The sequence below is a fragment of the Cydia pomonella genome, chromosome 13 (assembly GCF_033807575.1).
Source record: "Cydia pomonella isolate Wapato2018A chromosome 13, ilCydPomo1, whole genome shotgun sequence".
Taxonomy (NCBI): Eukaryota; Metazoa; Arthropoda; class Insecta; order Lepidoptera; family Tortricidae; genus Cydia; species Cydia pomonella.
In genome coordinates this window covers 21,555,879-21,577,819 of record NC_084715.1, presented here as the reverse complement: position 1 = coordinate 21,577,819, position 21,941 = coordinate 21,555,879, and the positions used below count along the sequence as shown (strand labels likewise).

At 42.2% G+C, this 21,941-nt stretch overlaps 1 protein-coding gene and 1 pseudogene across 1 annotated transcript; both read left to right on the top strand.

Annotated features, from left to right (window-relative positions):
* Positions 1-96: 96 nt before the first annotated feature.
* On the top strand, positions 97-14,132 carry LOC133524630 (uncharacterized; annotated as a pseudogene).
* LOC133524623 (small ribosomal subunit protein eS28-like) lies at positions 4,676-5,083 on the top strand. The gene has a single exon (XM_061860760.1). It carries the CDS (start codon positions 4,753-4,755, stop codon positions 4,948-4,950), a length of 198 nt encoding a protein of 65 aa, XP_061716744.1. The 5' UTR covers positions 4,676-4,752; the 3' UTR covers positions 4,951-5,083.
* Positions 14,133-21,941: the final 7,809 nt, after the last annotated feature.

Genomic DNA, 21,941 nt, shown 5'->3' with positions numbered 1-21,941 from the left:
TTTTGGAAAGTCTCTTTGGTACGTTGTTAATTACGAGCGTTTTACGACTACTGTAAGCAAGACTTCAGAAAATAGTGGGTATAGTAAAGAATATTGTTTTACCGTTATAAATAAATAATCGGCCTCTGGGACAATTGCATCGCTAGGGCGCTACATATCGAAGTACAAATTGCACAGAAGCATTTAGTTTGCGATATCATTCACAGAGAATTTGCTAGATCTGGACGCACTGCTTCGGAAACATTCTCTAGACTTTGCCATCCAACTTTGTTATTTGCCGTGGTTGTCTGAATTTTTAGTAAATATAATATATAATTTAGTAGGTTACATAATTATATTAATTTCACGGTCACGTATTTGTAGTTACTCGCGCGACTTTCACTTCGAAACCTATAGTTCTCCATTTTCAAGCACTAACGGTGCATGAGTAACGGTCACGATAGCCGCGCACCACATATACAGTTTAGTATGTTTGATTGAGACTTCATTTGTTGCAGATGAGATGTGGAGTTCAGTGGACGGCAGCGGGAGCGCCGGCGCCGCGCCGTGCGCGCGCGGCAAGCACTCTGCCACATTGCTCGGAGGTTACGTTTACGTGCTCGGTGGAAGAGGGGGAGGAGGTTCTGTACCACTGCGAGACTTCTGGAGATACTGCTTAGGTGAGTGCGCTTATGAACTAGGAATTAGGGAGGCGTTCTACCTTTGGTGGGAGGAATGTTTGAGTGCTTGGAATCTATGGTCATAAGGAGTTAGGTAAGTACTTTGTTACATTGCTCGGAGGCTACGTTTTCGTGCTGGTAGACAGAGAAGGTGGGCGCTTAGTGTTGTTGAGCGACTTCTGAAGATACTGCTTAGATAAATGCGCTCTTAAACCCTTAGGGGAGGCCTTCTGCCTTTGGTGGGAGGAATGTTTGCGTGCTTGAAATCTATGGGCAACTAGTAAGTCAAGCACTCTGCGACTCTCTGGCTGCGAGGCTACGTTTACGTTCTGAGGGGTAAAGAAGGGGGGGTTTCGTGCCATTGAGGGTTTTTTTTTATTTTGATTATATAGTACAAACGGCCAATACATTAATCTCACTAAAGGAAACACTGGGAATAAAATTTTCATCACACTTGCTCGACGATACGGTTCGTAAATCCTTCGAAATTCGTCTTGCCGAAATTAGGCAGTAGTTTTTTTTCTCACAAGTGTGATGAAGAAAATTGTGTGTGGCACGGACGGTACAAAGGATTACGAAGTCGTATCGCCTCCGGCTTCGGGCTTCAACTCACACTCGTTCGTCAATTCTTGTTTACCGCCCTCAATATACAATGTATGTACTAACTATTACATGCAAGGATAAAGTAAAAGGTTCTAAACGATTCGGGATATTGAGGTAGTACTATTAGTTATTCTGTGACTTAGGTTAAGATGAAAGGCATTCACTAGGGTTATTGTACTGGAAATCTATAAGTAAATTCAGTAACCGCCTATATTTTCCTACAAAATAACAAGCAGCACTTAGGCTCAGGTCGTGCGAGTCGATCGAGTTTAACGAGGCTCGAGTCGACGAGAGCCGACTGTGCCGAGCGCTCCGCTGGCTCGTTAACGTCCATGTTCGGACGTAACCTACCCCAATTCTATATTTTCGCATAAAAGCAGAGCCAACTTTGCACCGTGTTAGATAGCACAGAGTGTGGAAGTGTTACTTTAAACGTAATGATTTTATGGAATTTGCTTAGACGTAGTTAGCTTAGACGGACTCTAACTATAAAATCCAGCAGATGTATGATGGTCGCGGTTGTACCATATGCCATCGAGGCCATCACGTTCGAACAAACGACACAATAGACGATTAAAGCTTACATTCATGCAGGATTCGACTGCCAACAAAGCTCGTTTGTGATTTGGCAGAAGTACCTTTTTTTTATACCACGACGGTGGCAAGCAAGCATACGGCCCGCCTGATGGTAAGCAGTCACCGTAGCCTATGAACGCCTGCAACTCCAAAGGTGTTACATGCGCGTTGTCGACCCTTTAAAAATCTGTACACTCCTTTTTTGAAGAACCTCATACTGTAGACCCTCGGGAAAACCTCGGCAGGTAGCTCATTCCACAACCGGAGCGTGCGCGGGAGGAAGTTCCTCTTAAACCGCACAGTGCGTGACCATATAGGTTCTAGGGTGTGAGGATGCCGACGGCGGGCGGTGCGGTGATAGAAAGTAGCCGTGGGCATCATGTCAAACAATTCTTCAGAGCACAGCCCAGCTTAGCCCAGCACAGCCTTTATGTAAGCTAAAGCTTTCCTGAATAGATATTTAGCGACTAGTGCACTACTATAGTAGCGTTGCATAATACATATTACAATAAAAACCCGCTTCCATCTCAGGCTTAGTGTTTTCATACACAAGGAATTTCATACAGGCTTAGTGTTTTCATACACACTTAGACCTGTACAGCAATCTTCTTTTGTTTTTAAACGTCAAGTTGTGACACAACGTCTTGGCATTCAACCATCAAATACGTAGTAGTAGATTCCTAATTTGTTTTTAGCTGTGTATACCTAGTGTGTAGTTTCAGAAAAACACTTAAGTATACAAATCTCGACAAAAAACGGGATTGCAGGCCGCGTATACCTCTCCTGTGTCTATATCTACTTGGCCTATAATCCTTCATTTCCCGGCCTCTATATGTACTATTTTTTTACAAGTACTAGCCTATTATGGTGTCCCACTACTGGGCAAAGGCCTCTCCTCCTCCAAAGGATAAAAGTGATTAGGTAAGTACCTACCTTCTTACCTTACGTACAACTTACGAAGACATCGTGAGTAATCTCTATTAAGTATGCCGTGTATTTATTAAATTCCGTTAACTCCGGGGCATGGATAAGCACGTTTAAAGAAATTAAATGGCATAGTTAATTAAAAAAAAAACTTTTATAAATGTATGTTGCATATAGCATTTTTGTAACATGGGCATTACAATTCATTCAACCATCATTCAACCAGACAATTGAAAACTATGACATAGCAATGTCATTTCGAACATCAATCGTCCAAGATAGTATTTACGTTTAGTAGCAAATGTACACACTCGTACTAAACACTAATCAATATGTAAACAGGCCCTAAGGGAAGTGTATACGCTCGTGAGGGCCTTATAAGATAAAAATAAATTATTGATTATCTCCTAAATGGAATGAATTAGAATACCGATGTCTTTGAAGCTCAAGAATATACCCTTAAAATTAACGGAAAAAAAAAACACGGTGTATAAGGCCTTACTTTTTCCTCTGAGTTGGGAGGACAGGTCAGGAGGATGGCAGTCGCTTTCTTAAAAACTAGTACCTATGCCAATTTTTGGGATTACATGTCAAGCGGACCCCAGGCTCCCATGAACCGTGGCTAAAAGTCAGGACAACGCCAAGAAGATGTCGATGTTGATACTAACTTCCTTGATGCGATGGTTTTATATCACTCTAAGTAATATTTGTTGGTTTAAAACGTTTCTATTGTCTATTTCTTACCTACATAAGATTTTCCTCAACGGGCATTCAGACTTTCTGGGGTATAATTTTGTTATTAGTTACCTATGTCTGAGCCTCGTGAACAAATTCTCTAAAGGTTTCCATTTTCGCAATTTTTTGTACCAATTGTTTTCCCATCAATCGACCGACTGAACCCGTTTAGCTAAAGAGCCCTAGACGATCGAAAGCCATTCATCCTTTCGCTCTGTGAAGTAAAAACGCAGATACCTATCTAACCCTAGATGGAGCACATAATATTACTTGCTATCATCACACAAAAAAAAATAGGACTATCTTACACAAATTGACTAAGCCCCACATTAAGTGTTGTTTGTGACAATGACAACGATGCCTATACATGAAGGTAATATGAAGAACAAATATACGAGCTGATCACACAAATAAATAATGCCTTTACCGGAATTAGAACCAACCACCAGACCACAGACCATCAACTTTATAGGCAGAGTTAGGTACTATACCGACTAAGGACTAGCCCAGGCCAGCGGTCATCCACACATTGGCATACAAAAGCAAGGCCCCTCATTCATTTGCCTTCATTATCACGACCATTATTTATATCACGTTGTGATCTTATTTTATTAAAAACTACTTCATAATGCGGTATCTGTGTAGTGTGTGAGCCTAATCAGGTCGAGAGCGGCTGCCGAGCGCTCGAATCAGCAGCTTTTCTGACAGCTCGGCAGAATTAATCGGTGGTTTCCATCTAGAAACGTGTCTCCTTGAAATACTTGACTCAGTTTAGCTTTGCGCTGTCTATTTGTATGTCTATTGTAGAGAGTTTCAGTAGATTACATAATGAGGCTATTTAAGTAGTAAGTATTTAACTGAACTTGCAACATAGCTAAACGGAGACTTGAAATCTGATCATCATCATCTTCCTCACGTTGTGCCGACAGTTTGCCACGGCTCATGGGGGTCCGCTTGGCAACTAAACCCAAGAATTGGCGTAGGCACTAGTTTTTTTCGAAAGCGACTGCCATCTGACCTTCCAACCCAGAGGTTAAAACTAGGCCTTATTTGGATTAGGTAGTCGGGTTTTCTCACGATCTTTTCCTTCACCAAAAAGCGACTAGTAAACATCAAACGATATTTCGTACATAATTTCCGAAAAACTCGTTGGTATGTACAAGCCGGGGTTTGAACCCGCGAAATCAGCTTTTTCGTACACGCCTCCTAGCGCGCACGTGTGAATTCCCAAGTTTTGCTTGATAATCCAAGTAAAATGGACAAGCCCAACGTTCTCGCCCGCGTCGTTAAGGTGCTGGGTCGCACCGGGTCCCAGGGACAGTGTACCCAAGTCAAGGTCGAGTTCATCGGAAAGACCAGCCGTCAGATCATCCGGAACGTGAAGGGCCCGGTCCGCGATGGCGACATCCTCACGCTGCTCGAGTCTGAGCGTGAAGCCAGGAGGCTGAGATAAACGGTCTTGTGCCGCTTCTAGGTTAAGTTCCATATAACCAATGTTTACACTATGTTACTCTACATAATATGAAGCCGTCAAAGATGAACATCTCAAGAGCTCGCAATACATCCCGAGTGCAAGTCGTACGCTCTTACCGCTAGGCCACCAGTCTGATATTGCTTTGATATTCCATATGAGTCCTCCTGAAAAAGAGCTTAGAAATCCGTGGAAATGTATAAGGCTGAACAGGAATCGCTTTACGAATATTAAAAACAATTTCTGTATCTGATAAATTGGGAAGTGGGATAAATAAAGACAACACACGAGTCAGCGGAGGCTCATCCTAACGACGCCATTAGTGACGGCGACTGAACCGAGATGAGTCGGCTTTGGAATTATATTATTGCTTGAGAATTACGAGTCGTAGAACTCGTAGATATTCAATTATATAGTTGGGTTGTGTCTATATCTGTAGATCGTGTCATTCAAGAAGACGCGAGCTTTGCCTCGTATTGTCGTGTTATTAAAGGTTAGATTCGACAAATCTGCGCGTCATCGTGGATGACACGCTATATATACGTTTTTATAAATGCCGTACATTGTTGCTATTGGTTATCTTAACGAATTCCTATTAATTGGCTTGAATAAATAAAGAAATAAATATTATAGGACATTATTACACAAATTGACCAAGTCCCACAGTAAGTAGTAATAGTAATAGTATATTGATTGTATGGCATAGCTGTAGTATACCTACCGATCTAGTTAAGTAGTGTATAAGTTATAAGTATGTAGGTTATAAATGGGTAGAACATAACATGGTAAAGAGCGCTTTATCCGCCAACAAACTGTCTTCAGTTTGGCGGAATATAATTATGTAAAAACCATTTAAGTTTTTTTGTGATAAATAAATTAAAAAAAAAAAGCTCAGCAAGGCTTGTGTTGAGGGTACTTAGATAAGATATTATAATAAATAAATCTTTATAAAAAATTAAATACATAGAAAACACCCACGACTCAGGAACAAATATTTATGCTCATCACACGAATAAATGCCCTTACCAGAATTCGAACCCGGGACCACCAGCTTCGTAGCCGGTCGTCAATATATACGTCATATTACACCTCGAAGACAAACGAATAACCTAAATATTTAAGGTCGAGGTCCTTAAGAGTCCTTATTCCTACAGACGAGCGTATTTTGTAAAATGCTTCCTTTTTCATTCAAGATTACGACGTAACTATTAGTATTTATTCAAAAACTGATAATACTTAAATAATCGTTTCCTAAACTAGGGGCTCCAACAGTTCAAATTTTCATTTTCTCTTTTAAACCTCTTTTTTAATGAGGTTTTTTGGGAGTCTTTTCCAAATTTTGCAGTGAGATGTGGCGTTTCGGTTCTCAATTTTGCTATAAACAAGAATCATTTGGTACATGAATGACTACAATTTGATTCAACATATCTCGTACGAGGGGCTGGAATGATTAACAATCGAAGATTCATTTGAAAAAACTGATAAAATACCTTCCGAGTTTTCTTCATTTTTTTGGCGAAAACAGGGTTTTATTATATTTTATTTCCGCAAATTGTACGCATATTTTGCTTTAATAATATTATAGCAAACTGTAACTTTATGTTAACCTATAAAAAAAAAATCGTAACTATGGGACCTACATTGCCGTAAATTTATATTTTTTTAAAACACGTATAAATCACGCAGCAGCGACGCCCCGCTCTCAGTCCGCGCGGAGCGCGCTTAGAGGACGGACCTGTGCTCGATTGTCAGGCATTCGTTGCGATCGTAATCAGCTACGGAGTTCCGAGAAGTGCTATATACTGCGATTAGAAAATCTTAATAAAAGTTCATTTTTTACAGTATGCCTAACAGACTCGCTTATTGATGGATTTTCAGTGTTACTTTTTTTTATACTACGTCGGTGGCAAACAAGCATACGGCCCGCATATGTACACCTGCAACTCCAGAGGAGTTACATGCGCGTTGCCGACCCTAACCCCCTCCCGCCCCTCGTTGAGCTCTGGCAACCTTACTCACCGGCAGGAACACAACACTATGAGTAAGGTCTAGTGTTATTTGGCTGCGATTTTCTGAAAAACGCATTTTCACTTGAAATTACGTTAGGGTTTGCATTATTATTTTTGACCCGGATGAAGTCCAAGTTCTCATGATGGAGTCAGGAGTTGGTCACCAGAACTCCTAATCTACTAATTATAATCCCATCGTGTTTGGGCTCAAAAGATTTGCCCTGACGAACACCATCGATCTAGATGAGGTCCAGGGTCTCATGATGGAGTCAGGAGTTGGTCACCAGAACTCCTAATCTACTCATCATAATCCATCGTGTTTGGGCTCAATAGAGTTGCCCTGACGAGCACCATCAATCTAGATGAGGTCCAGGGTCTCATGATGGAGTCAGGAGCTGGTCACCAGAACTCCTAATCTACTCATCATAACTCCATCGTGTTTGGGCTCAATAGAGTTGCCCTGACGAGCACCATCAATCTAGATGAGGTCCAGGGTCTCATGATGGAGTCAGGAGCTGGTCACCAGAACTCCTAATCTACTCATCATAACTCCATCGTGTTTGGGCTCAATAGATTTGCCCTGACACACACCATCGATCTAGATGAGGCCAGGGTCTCATGATGGAGTCAGGAGTTGGTCACCAGAACTCCTAATCTACTCATCATAACTCCATCGTGTTTGGGCTCAATAGATTTGCCCTGACGAACACCATCGATCTAGATGAGTCCAGGGTCTCATGATGGAGTCAGGAGTTGGTCACCAGAACTCCTAATCTACTCATCATAACCTCAACGTGTTTGGGCTCAATAGATTTGCCCTGACGAGCACCATCATCTAGATGAGTCCAGGGTCTCATGATGGAGTCAGGAGTTGGTCACCAACTCCTAATCTACTCATCATAATCCATCGTGTTTGGGCTCAATAGATTTGCCCTGACGAGCACCATCGATCTAGATGAGGTCCAGGGTCTCATGATGGAGTCAGGAGTTGGTCACCAGAACTCCTAATCTACTCATCATAACTCCATCGTGTTTGGGCTCAATAGAGTTTGCCCTGACGAGCACCATCAATCTAGATGAGGTCCAGGGTCTCATGATGGAGTCAGGAGTGGTCACCAGAACTCCTAATCTACTCATCATAACTCCATCGTGTTTGGGCTCAATAGATTTGCCCTGACGAGCACCATCAATCTAGATGAGGTCCAGGGTCTCATGATGGACTCAGGAGTTGGTCACCAGAACTCCTAATCTATTCATCATAACTCCATCGTGTTTGGGCTCAAAAGATTTGCCCTGACGAGTACCATCGATCTAGATTAAGTCGAGGGTCTCATGATGGACTCAGGAGTTGGTCACCAGAACTCCTAATCTATTCATCATAATGGTAATTTGATGGTGCTTGTCGGGTAAATCTATTGAGCCCAAACACGATGGAGTTATGATAAATAGATTTCGAGTTCTGGTGACCAATCCTGACTCCATCATGAGACCCTGGACTTCATCTAGATCGATGGTACTCGTCAGGGCAAATCTTTTGAGCCCAAACACGATGGAATTATAATGAGTAGATTAGGAGTTCTAGTGACCAACTCCTGACTCCATCATGAGACCCTGAAACATCATCTAGATTGTTGGTGCTCGTGAGGGCAAATCTATTGAGCCCAAACACGATGGAGTTATGATGAGTACATTAGAAATTATGGTGACCAAATCCTGACTCCATCATGAGATCCTGGACTTCGTCTAGATCGATGGTACTCGTCAGGGCAAATCTTTTGAAGCCCAAACACGATGGACATTATAATGAGTAGATTAGGAGTTCTGGTGACCAACTCATGACTCCACTCATGAGACCCTGGAGTTCATTTAGATCGATGGTACTCGTCAGGGCAAATCTATTGAGCCCAAATACGATGGAATTATAACGAGTAGATTAGGAGTTCTAGTGACCTACTCCTGACTCCATCATGAGACCCTGGACTTCATCTAGATTGATGGTGCTCATCAGGGTAAATCTATTGAGCCCAACTCGATGGAGTTATGATGAGTAGATTAGGAGTTCTGGGGAGTTCTGGTGACCAACTCCTGACTCCGTCATGAGACCCCTGGACCTCATCTAGATCGATGGTGTTTCGTCAGGGCAAATCTTTTGAGCCCAAGCACGATGGAATTATAATGAGTACATTAGGAGTTCTGGTGACCAACTCCTGACTCCATCATAAGAACCTGGATGGACTTCATTCGGGTCAAAAATAATAATACAAACCCTAACGTGATTTCCAAATAACACTGAAACTCTATAGCACTAATGTCGGTAAACGATTGGCATCTTGACTAGGCAGAATGGGTTGCGTAGCCACCATGCCAATCGATACGACAACGAAACACTATCTGCTCTCTCTCGTACTAATATGCACAAACGATTGGCATCTTGGCTGGGCCAGCATGGGTGCGTAGCCAACCATGCCAAACGTTTACGATACGACAAGGAAACACTATCTGTCTCTCTATCGCACTAATATGCGCAATCGATTGGCTTCTTGGCTAGGTATCATGGGTGCGTAGCACAACATGCCAATCGTCTACGATACGACAACGAAACACTACTCTCCTCTATCGCACTAATATACGCAAACGATTGGTATTTTGGCTAGGCACGAAGCAAGTGTGTGGCCAACATGCCAATCGTTTACGATACGACAACGAAACACTATCTGTCTCTCATCGCACTAATATACTTTATTTATACCTGCAGTCATTTACTAACTTCTTCATTTTCCATTGGTGTGAAAGAGACAGAATAAAAAGCAAGGGTTATAGTACACTCTGTAGTATGTCACTGTATAGTAGTAGTTGTACATAAAAAAAACTAACTGTGCATCTACAATAAAATAAAGGACGTGCCCATATGATATATCATATGACCACTAAAATTAATGTTGTCTTGAAATTATATTGAAAACTATCAAGATTATTCTAGTCCTGCATTGAAAACGCGCGTTCGCGTTGCCGGCGCTCGCGTACCGAGCGCCAACGCCATCTATCGAGCGTTATTTCGTGAAATCGGAGAAACGCTCCAAGGATTTAAGGGCTCTTGGGAACTAATCATGCACCTACCCCACAGGTTGAGAAAGACACATGTGTTATATATAGTATTAATTAGGTACTTATCAGGGTGAAGGTTACCTCAAATGCGTGCTAATAGTTACGAAGGTCAGGGTGTGGTCATAATTAGCACCTATTTTTGTAACTGCTTAACCTTGTAGAGTTCCTCAAAACACAACAATTAAGAATGTCTAATACCCTAGAATCATAGTACCTACCTATGGGTCTGATCTGAGGCGCCAACACTACAGTTTTCTACAGGTACATTCAAAGCACAGCGTAATCACCGGTTATCCGTCATTGGAAACGAAGTGTTGGAAGCTTCGGCCCGGCCTCGAACGGTTCTGATAGTCATCCTATAAAGAGAGGTGGGTGTACAAAAGTGTATGGAGAGATCCAAAACCATAAATAAAAATATCAGAAGTTACAAATTGTAACAGTTGTTCTGTTGTTACAGCCACGGGAGAATGGGAGCGACTGGCGTGCTGCGGCGAGCCACCTCCATCTTTACAAGAACACTCGTGTACCGCACACGGGAATAAGCTTTATGTTTTCGGTGGCGAGGCTGGTGCGCTCGGCGACACTCCACTTTGGGTGTATGACACAGAGGTAACTATTGAATAGAAAATGTACATTACCCCTTAACCCTTTAACGAGCAAGACTGAAAAAAATCCTCAATTAGGTAATCAAGCCTCATCGCCAATCTATAGTCCAAATAAATGTTATAGTATTTTTTGGGACCACTGCCCTATAAAGGGACCACCCCATAGGCGGCAAAGCAATATTAAAAATTTTCGAGCCGTGCGGCGCGCTGCCATGAGCCGGCCGGCTATGGCGGCTATCAAAGTTAAAAACCGGACAAGTGCGAGTCGGACTCGCCCACAGAGGGTTCTGTCCTTTTTTGTATTTGTTGTTATAGCGGCAACAGAAATACATCATCTGTGAAAAAGTCAACAGGACGGACGGACGGACGGACGGACAGCGGAAGTCTTAGTAATAGGGTTCCGTTTTACTTTGGTACGGAACCCTAAAAATGGCAGGCGCCGTATCGCGCACGTGCTGCTGTCGGAAAGTGGCTTGCTCCCGGCTTCTAGCCGCCTGAGGGGTATAGATAAAATTATCATAAACCTTGAGGTCTTGAGCTCAGAACAGTCCCTAAAAGGAATCCCACTTTGACATCCACACGCCCCGCTCTGTCCGCTTGCCGCCGCCAGGGCGCAGCACACTCTTCCTTGACCCATTGGTAAAATGCTAATGCCCCGAATGCTATACATAAAAGTAATAAATATTCGACTGCGCCGTAACAACTTTTCACATCTAGTTGCGGGTAGTAACGTAACCCACGTTGTACGAGTTTTTAAAGACGTTTCATGCACTCACAATCAATCTATTTCTTAATTTCAGCTCGGTTTCATGGCGCAAAGCTGCCCGGCCAACCGGCGCCCCCTGGACGCCGAGGCCCACGAGCTCGGGGCGGTGGGGCCGGGCCTAGGGGAAGACGTGGACATTCTGCTCATGCGCTGAAGGATTGTCTGCTGATCTTTGGTGGTTATAAGGATCTGAGGGGGTCTACTAATGAGCTGTGGGCTTTCCACTATGGTAAGTACAAACAGAAAACTACATAAAAATTAGGTAATAGGCATTTAATAGGCAACCGGCACCATCAGGCCGAAGCAAGAATTCTCATGGTAGTGGTGCCGGTTAGGATGACGTGGGCATTCTGAACATGTTCTGAAGGGTTGCCTGCTGGTTTTCGGCAGCTGTAAGGATATTGAGCCTGACACTATGGTGACTTGGTAAGCATATTATGGTTTACCTATTGTAGAGTTTGTGATTACATTCATTCGTCATTAGTCCCATTCGCCTTTTAGGCTAATCAAATTAGATCCATAGCGTTTTGAGGAATTAATTCCCAGCAAGCTGGAAATTGTTTTAATACCTTCATTTGGTCCTAAATGCATGTAATCCGAGTTTGCGCAATGCCAGGAGCTGCAATAACCCTTTTGCAATGTTATATATCAGAATCGAATCGTGGCACCAAGTGCGAACAGCCAACGCGGGTCCGGCACGGCACCGGCACGCCGCTGCACTCCACGACGCGCGTCTCTACGTTCACGGCGGACAAAGTGACCTTCGTGCCTGTGCTGATCTGTGGGCACTATGACACCAGTAAGAATTTTTACTTATTATTAATTATTCAAGAGAGCTGACTATCGATTTTTCGAGATAATTTATACATACCTACCCAGAATTAGATGGACCTTAGTTTATTCAGGAAGCTTTTTAAGAGCCCATGTTTCCCTTTCGCTTCGAAAAAAGCTTCGTATGGAAAGCAACAGTATCTAAAACAGTAAATTTTGGTATAAATGCGACAGACCTTGGCCAGTAGCAGTAAATATCATACTCCTAAAACTCATGAAATTCTATATAAATGATTTGTTCTATTAGTGTCTCGAGTATGGACAGCAGTGCGGGCCGCGCGCGGCTCGCGCGGCTGGCCGGGCGCGCGCGTCGGCCACGCGGGGCTGCGCGCCGGGGGCCATCTCTACATCTTTGGAGGAGAAGCTGATGGGCATGCTTGCAATGAGCTGTGGAGGTTCCACTTTGGTATGTACTATACGTTAAACACTACACAAAAACGACCCGACTTACTACGAGAAATTTAGCGGAGGAACTTATTAGGCCCATATACAAAACTTCCATAAATAAATCGTTGAGAAACCTGAGCTTTCTTATTTTTCAAATAATCTGCGTCAGCCCGGCAAATTTTCCCATCTTGTATTACATCACCAGTAGTTTTTCCAGAACAAAATTGATTCTGCCAGGATTCCGTTGAGAAAAGGTTGATTCCAGAATTGTGCCAAACCTCTTAGTAAGCACTTTAGCTATACGTAGAGGACATGAAAGCCACTGCTTTACGAATAAGTAACATTTTTCTCTCCTTGGCAAATAGCAGGCGAGCGTCAAGGTGAGGTTTTGGTATTTCCTAACTATCTAATTTGTCCTTTATCTTCCAGCGACGGAGACCTGGGAGCGCATCGTGCAGAGCGTGAACTGGCCGTCTCCCCGCGTGGACTGCTGCGCCCTCCTCGTGCCCGGCGCGCCGCGCCGCGTGCGCTCCGCCCCCGCCCCCGCCCTCGCACCCGCCGCACCCCGCCCCGACCCTCCTGCAAGTCTCCTTAAAGAACTTTCTAGATTATCCTCTATACACATGAGGCGAGCCGCCCGCTGCAGCTATTCCGCTCTAGGGCAAGATTCCACGGAAAGCTTAGCCAACTCCCAGCTATCGAAGTCACATTCCTCATACGTCATAGAGCGCTCGAGCGATGCCGGACCAAAAGAAGCTGACGAGGCCGAACGCTTCCGTTCTGATATCTCTCGGGAACCCATCTCGGTCCCAGATTTCGCTGATATGGTTCTCCCGACCCCAGTTTTATCCCCTATCGAGGCAGCTAAGCTAGTTTATCTGGACTCCGACGAAGAAGAGGATATGAAGCGAGAAATCGAGAGTATACGCAAGAAAGATGACGTTCAAATGCGACGACTCGATACACCAAAAGTCGTGGCGCTTCCTAAATCCGCCTCAGTCAGGTTTAGTAAAGATGTGACTACTACCGAAGAGGAGGAGGGTGAGCTGTCTACGTCAGACTACGCGAGCGCTGAACGCGTTAATAGACTATCAGGGGCATCGCTAGGGTTTTGTAATCCTCACTACTTAGGTCCTGACGTTCGAGCGTTAGCAGCATTAACGCCCGACTCAGGAGTAGGCGCGGGGGATATCGAGCTGCACGATTTAGGTGAGCGCCGCGCTCGAAGCGCTCAAACGCAATGGAGATTCACAGCTACATTTACTACTGGTTGGGGGTCGAGAACCACCCCACGTAGCCCGACTCCAAAGCCCGCTGTCCCTTTGGACTTACAGGCTGTTGTAGATTCGTCCGTTCTTTGTCGTGCTAGACTTAAATATATTTTTCTCGTAAGTGAAGTTTTTGAGATGTATCAAGTGCTCGCGTTGGAGTTGCCTTTTTTTTGTCTGTTACGTCATTACTAACATATGGTGTAAAACGGATGAATGCCGGTTTAATAGTTTCCAAAAAACAAACAAACCGTTTTTTAACCATTAAAAATCAAGGTAGCCGTCAAAAAGCAACTCCTGCGCAGAAGCACTGTAATATAGGTACTTCTAGCGACTCAGAAGCGTAAAACGTGTTTTCTTTGACGTGTTCCATATCCAAACTGTTAACTGAAAGACATAAAGACCCACTGATAGTCAGTTAAATGTTGTTAAGTACTTTCTCAAGTAGGTACCTATAGTGCTCATATTCTCAAAGGGTGAAAGATATTTGAACGCGGTTTACGCTCTTGAGTAGGTACTTCTAGTGTTGGCAGTAAGCGTCGTAGGATAACTTAGGGATCTGTAACGTCCATACTTCTATCGATTAATTACAATCAAGAAGCTTAAATTAAGACTGGAGTTTTCACGTAGACGTAAAGAAAAATATTGTGACATGTTGAAATGAGGCTACTACACGGTCGGTAATGGCTTCCGACTGCACTCTTTATGTATTCGGACCGTGTAGAAGATTATTAACCAAACCTAGGGGCCTACCGCGAAAACCGAAATCCGCAATTTCCGGGGATCTTTCTCTTTTACTCTCACTAAGACGTAATTAGAGCGACAGAGAAAAATGCCCGCAATGACGAACTTCGATTTTCGCGGTTATAGCCCTAATCCCTACCAAGGTCAGTTGGCTCTTATTTCGGGGATTCCCTTGCAAGGGAAGGGCTTATAAGAAGCCATAGTAGGGAATAGATTTCCCATGATGATTCAAAAGTATTTGCATAATTTCTAACAGTCAAGGGTTAAGAGAATTACCAAATGTTTATCAAACTCCAGATTTATTATAAGCTCCTTGGCTACATACAATACGCTAAGGCGTAGCCAACTCAAGTATTATAAGGAATACCTCTGTACATTAAGTTGTTCGTTGTTTCTGTTGTTTTTATACTGTTTTATTTGTAGATCGATATTGTTTTACTCAGTAAGCTTGACTCTGTTTCGTTGTTTGTATGTATTCGGTCGGCAGGTAACAAAGACCCTGGCAATAATTGTTTCTCGTTATCTTTTCTCAACCTACACCTGTCGTGCATCATCGTGAACATAGTCGCAAAGTTCGATATTGGACTGTACATAGTCGTGCGCATCAATTACCCCTTTAGCGGTCAAATAATTAAAAGTAAGGCAGCGTAAAACCATTTCGGGTTCTACACCTAGATGCTACTTGCTTTAGCTTGTTTATAATATATAATATGGTCTGTTTCGTCTCCAAATTTGAGGTTAAGCAGCCTGTTTTAGCTGTTTCGACAGCATAGATACATTAAATACAATTTATATAGATAAATTATGTACAGTACATTATATAGAACGTCAGACTAGTGATACAGTCAGACCAAGATAAGTTGGCTGCGATTTTGATAGTCCAGGCTGTGAGTGTTAAGTAAACATGATTTCATAGAAGTGTGACGTTTAAAATAACAGTTGCACCACTGTTTAGGCTGTCAAAATCTCGGCCAACTTATCTTGGTTTGACTATAATAGCACTTTGTATAATTAATTGGGAGAATTATTGCCAGTCTCAGCACCCTCGTTGACTAGACTAACGGTGGCCACACGTCAACCGCAAGACTGATAGCGTAGTGTAGAGTGTGGTTCTGTTTCGTCTGTTCTGTTGCCCCGTACTTAAAGTTCGTGCACGAGCTTCGAAGATTAAGGGGAATTCATTAAGAGTGGTTGCGATGTCCGCTTGTGGAAACAATCGCCATCGGATATATTAGAACGGCCAAGATGCTGAAAAATATCTAAACGAACCTTTTTAACGCCTTGGCAATATAGGTGTGTTAACATATTTATATATTCACGAGCACCTTGGATATCTGGCGACAGTACAGTGTACACTGGAGGTGGTCCAAGAAATTCCTTCCGATAACTCGAAGATCTTGTACGGGTCTAGATGTAGGTATGGCTGTTTTGTTCCGTAGTTAAACGTATCCACATTTGTGACGACTTGTCCATTAAGTACAATTTGAGGTTATTAAACGTATGATATCCAAACTGGTTTTATTGATGTACTTCCTTCGGCTACTGATTCATATCCCCTAATTACATTGGCCTGTAACATCAATAAAATGATTACAGTCCAACAATAACTGAGTAGAATAGCATTTCCCAAACTTTGGGTCGCGAGGGAAATTTGACTGGGCCCTGAAACATAAGACCACATGCCAACAACAAACAACGAAATTCTGGCCCTCGGTTGCTTGCCTGTCTAATAAAGCTATTAAAGTACTGATTTCCATTAGCACCTCATATCTATGTAAGGCCGGATTTTCGGCAATGATGAGGTGGGTCCCGAATTTAGCAGTTTTTGTTAGGTAGGGTAGGATCAGAGCCCAGTCAACTTTGGGAACCACTGGAGTAGAAAATTATTAGAGGCGTCAATAAGCTCTGCTTTCACATAATTGCAAAGTAGTCAATCATTGACCCTTTTCCAGGCATAGTAAGGCTTATCGACCACATACGCGCCAATAGAATTTCAACTTTATTAGCCTTCCCATTTAAGGTTCAAATTAGATAACGCTTTAGGTAAATGTAACATGTCTTCAAATCTTCGAGTAACACCGGTACAACACCGGCTTCCGCCACGTCGGAAGGGAGAAGCCTTAAGCGACATCTTACCGAACAAATCATTCTGCCATTTTTTGCGGGGAGAAACGTGCACGCAGTCGCACTTCTCACACACTAGGTACATATAAAATCCAATCTGTAATTACGACACAAGTACAAAGAAAATGACACACGTCAAAGACAAATCTTTCACACCTCGATCTTTTTGTGTACGGACGAGTCACATGCACCGCCATAGGTACAGTTGTACCTATGCAGAGGGGAAATAGTATTAATGCCGTCTCCCTTCCCGGTGTTGCTCGAAGCTTCAAATGAATCATCAAAGCTGGATTTATTGGAATAAGTATATTTCGATTTTTTGGGAAATCCTTGTAGGTTGGCCTGGAAAATACACCATAGCAAACACAAGTTCGTCTTGTACACACACAGCTACTTGTAGTGTAAAATTACTAGAGATGGAACGAATATTCGGCCACTATTCGTCCGGATACCGAAAAGTACGTTAACACGTAAATAACGGTAAATTAGGGATAAAAAAAGTAAACTACAAGTAATCAATTATTAAGAACAGTATAAGCTTTCAGACTACCTTTATATTTATAGATAGAACAAAGACATCTTGCATTATTGTATATATGCTTGCTTATCATGCATACGCTCAAGCTTGCTTACGCTATGGTGTCATGCTATGGGGAAATAGCACCTATGCACACGACATATTTTTAACGCAGAAAAAATATAGCCGCATACTTGCAAATATTCCTCAACCCGTAAGCTGCAAGCCACACTTTATTAACTTAAAAATTCTAACTTTACCTTCTTTATAAATATATTCTGGAAATAGCCACTTTTGTCAGGAACAACATTCATTTATTTAAATTTAATAATAGCGTACGTCGGAATAATAAACTCATCCCTCCAGAACCGATACTAAATATCTACAAAAAAGGCCCATATTACAACTCAATATTAATATATAACCAAATACCAATAAATGTACGAAATACATAGATATAAGAAGTAAGGAGATTTATAACGAAGCATAATTTCAACGAGTCTCGCTGTCTCCAACTGTCCCCACCACATCATTAAAGGCGTGGCCAGACAACCAACTCACGCGCTGTGATTGGCCAAACCGCGCGGTGTAGGAGCCTAGAGCGGCGGCACTAGAGTGAGGACAATTCGATAGAGCTATCGATATTTTACATGTTCTGAACATGAGTAACATGACCTTAGAGTTTTTTTTAAAGTAATAATTGCCATAGACTTAATTGATATTCCTTTAAATTTTTGACCTTATTTACGAGCTAAGAATTTTAAGGTACGTGTAAGGTATATTAGTTGATCCATAAATTCTCTCACAGAGGTTTTTACTGATAAAATGTAATACAAAGCTTTTAATTTAAAAAAAAAACATGTACAATGATGCGAAAGCTTGTTTATGCTTAACTAATCAAATTGGTTTAAATTTTAGTCATTATTTGATGTAATGTTTGTTTAAATTGTTTACTTTGGGATTGTCGTTAGACGTGAGCGCTTCATTAAAAAAATAGTTTCAGTTTATTATAGCATATTTCGTCACCAATTGAAAGCAATTCCAGCATGTTACATAGAGTTATGAAGAACTGCGAAAGCAAGTATAGTAAATTATATTGTAAGTAAGCAGCTAGTGTCCTGGAACGAGAGGCTTCTATGATAGGTCTCAGGATCAACCAGTCGAAAACCGAATACCTCCACATGAAACGGTACAAAAACACACGCGTCAAGCGTGACAGTCTTCATGTTGGAGGCACCGTTTATCGTGGAGTTGACAAATTTCGGTACCTCGGATGCACGATTACCGACACAAACACCAGAGAGGAGGAGATCAATATACGCATCCAAAACGCCCTGCGATGCAGCGCAGCCCTCCATAAGGTGTTGGCGTCCAAGCTTCTCAGCAGAAATACTAAGTTACGGGTATATAAAACTATAATAAGACCAATCCTTATGTATGGCTGCGAAGCTTGGACACTAACACTGAAAGAAGAGAGTCAGCTCCTGGTAGCGGAAAGAAAGGTGTTACGGAAGATCCTGGGACCTATCAAAAGAGATGACGGCACCTGGAGGATCCGTAAGAATGCCGAAATCGAGGAGTTAGTGGCCGAACCCAATATCATCGGCGAAACGAAATGCCACAGACTTCGCTGGTTCGGCCATTTACTGAGGATGGGTGAGGATCGAGGTGTTAAGAGAGCTTATTTGGGATAACCGACTGGTCGCCGTCCAGTGGGTCGGCCCAGATACCGCTGGAGCGACAGTGTACAGGCGGATCTGTGCCAACTCAAAGCCGACAACTGGCAGGAAGTGGCACAGGATCGGGACAGGTGGCATTCTCTCGTTTTGGAGGCCAAGACCCTCTTTGGGTCACTGCGCCACGATAGTTAGTTAGTTTAGTTAGTTAGTTAGTTTTATATTGTAAGTATAATGCACCATTAAATAAGCTTTTAAATCATATGTACGAATAATAAGGAAAGAGAAATCATAATTATCAGTAAAAATCTTTCTGATAGAACTTTTGGATCGACTAAGTATAACAATATACTATTATTTTAAACATATTTATATTCTATCGTTATATAAATGAGGTGAAGTGTAACTGGAAACATTTTTCTTGAAAATGATCCAAACAAATAACACTTTTCTCGCTCGTAAACCAGTTAGGGCCCTCTACCTGTAGCATCTATCAATTTTTTTTAATACTGGAATTTTTCGGGTACTGAAAAAAATTGCAATCATGAACATATTTGATTATACCTAGTGCAGTTATTAGAATCGTTGCTAAGAACCTGAATAAAATATACTTATAGGTATAAACTATAATGTTATAAATAAATTGTACTTAATTAAATCAGTTTATTTTTTGGCTTACCTATTCGATTTTTAATCCAAATTAATAAGTATTAAATTAAACATTAGGTGCATATAAAATAATTGTAAAATTTTACTTGAAAAATAATTACTTTCATTCACACTATATCCAAACATTTTTATCGATAACGCTCAAAGATCAATTATATGCACGAGCACCACTCTACTTCGCGGCGTCAATGAAGGGAGCGGTTGGCGGTCGTACCAAGAAACAATAATGCCCCTGTGAATATCGTTAGCGGTTTAATGCATTGCGCCGTTGCTATGGACACTACAAATAGTTTCCATGCCAAAGCGTCAATGTAGGATGCATAGATAAATTGGCACGCGTTTGTATGACAACATGGTCTGACTCAGAAAAATCATATGTCACTGGATTTATTTGTTAAAATGTGTGGTTTTATTGACTAATACGTGAAAAAAAATGTGGTATGTAATTCCATGATCCTTATAGTTTTTGGATGCACTCCTATTTCGACACAAAATAACGCTATAATTCGGCATTTCAATAAAATTGACGCGCACATTGTTCAATGACAGCTAATTTGCTACTGTCTTACGGCGGGCCGGTATGGCCACGATGTGGCCATGTCGCGGCGACACGCGCCACGCCTCCGTCAGCCATCTAGTACTTTCTATGATCTGAGACGAAATATCACAATTAATAACTTATTTACTACTATTAGATATTAAGGATATCTCGAACGATCTTTTAGTTTTATTTTGTCAAGTGACAGATAGTTGCCGCGGTTTTGGTAAAATGTGACATTGACATAACCTAATTCAGTATTTTAGTGATAGATCTCTCACAGATCGGCACTGTTCTGGACCCAAATAGCTTAAGAATAGCAATATGCTTGAGGTTAGGGTCCAGAATATGTGTACCTCACACGTGCACCTGCGGCAAAAATGTGGACCAGCTGGGCCGCCATGGCCTCTCTTGCTTAAGAAGCGCCGGTCGAATATATCGCCACGGTACTATAAAACGATTTGATCCGTCGCGCGCTTGCCACCGTGTCTGTGCCTGCGGTTTTAGAACCCGTGGGCATGGCGAGAGACGACGGCAAGCGTCCCAACGGAGCTACCTTAGTGCCGTGGAAACTAGGAAGGGCCCTGGTGTGGGACGCAACGTGTGTCGACACCTTTGCACAGTCCCACATTGGATCAACCCGCATTCAGGCCGGCGCTGCGGCTGACCAGGCCCAGATCCTCAAGCGACGCAAATACTCAGCCTTACTCAACGACTATGAGTTTGCGGCGCTCGCGGTTGAGACTTTGGGTCCCTGGTCAGCCGACATGAAAGCATTCATGAGGGCATTGTCGGCGCGGCTGGTCGACACAACAGGGGACCCCAGGACTGGCGCGTACCTCTCTCAACGCATCTCCCTTGCGATACAGAGAGGTAACGCCGCCAGTGTCATGGGGTCTATGCCGCAGGCCGACTTATTGGACGGGGTGTTCTCTATGTAATTGGGTTTATTATTATTTTGTAGGTAAGTATATTTTTTTTTCCTTTGTTATTTTTAGGTTTAACTAGTTTTCATTTCATAATAGTATTATTTAATTTAGTTAGTTTTATTTAATTTTATTGTAATGAATGTATTAGTAATCCCTTTATATTATGTATGTTAACTTGACAGAATAAATAATTAACCCTTAATTAGTTTACAATAGTTTATTTATATTTGAGTTTTCTACAATTAAACCTCTTATTCAACCGCTTGAGTTTTTTCTTCTCAGTCGTAATCTAACTGTCAATGTCACATTTTACCAAAACCGCAGCAACTATCTGTCACTTGTCAAACACTTGACAAAATAAATCTAAAAGCCTACTATTCTGTTGCAGAGTTCCTGGAGGATAAGTACCTATAATGGAAGAATTGTTATCACCCCATTACATTTGTTTTAGAATTATTTTAAAGAATATACTTGCTATACCCTGTCCGGGTCCATGTGATAATTTAATATTTTGTAACAACATGTGTGTACATACCATGATTTGCAATAAAGGAAACAAAGAAATAAAGACATGAGAAAAATAATACAAAATAAAAAAAATTACACACGACGAAAACTAACGCACCGCACTGTCCGCAATTCAATACGCACTGCGTGCAGAATAAACGCAATTTCTATCAGACTGCCTACAGCGAGAAACAAGTTGCAACTTGCACAGCGCACGCGCGCGTTCGAACTTACTTCATTTTAGGCATTTTAGGTAAAAGTACTAGTACTCCACGCTGCACTAGTCACAGACATGGGC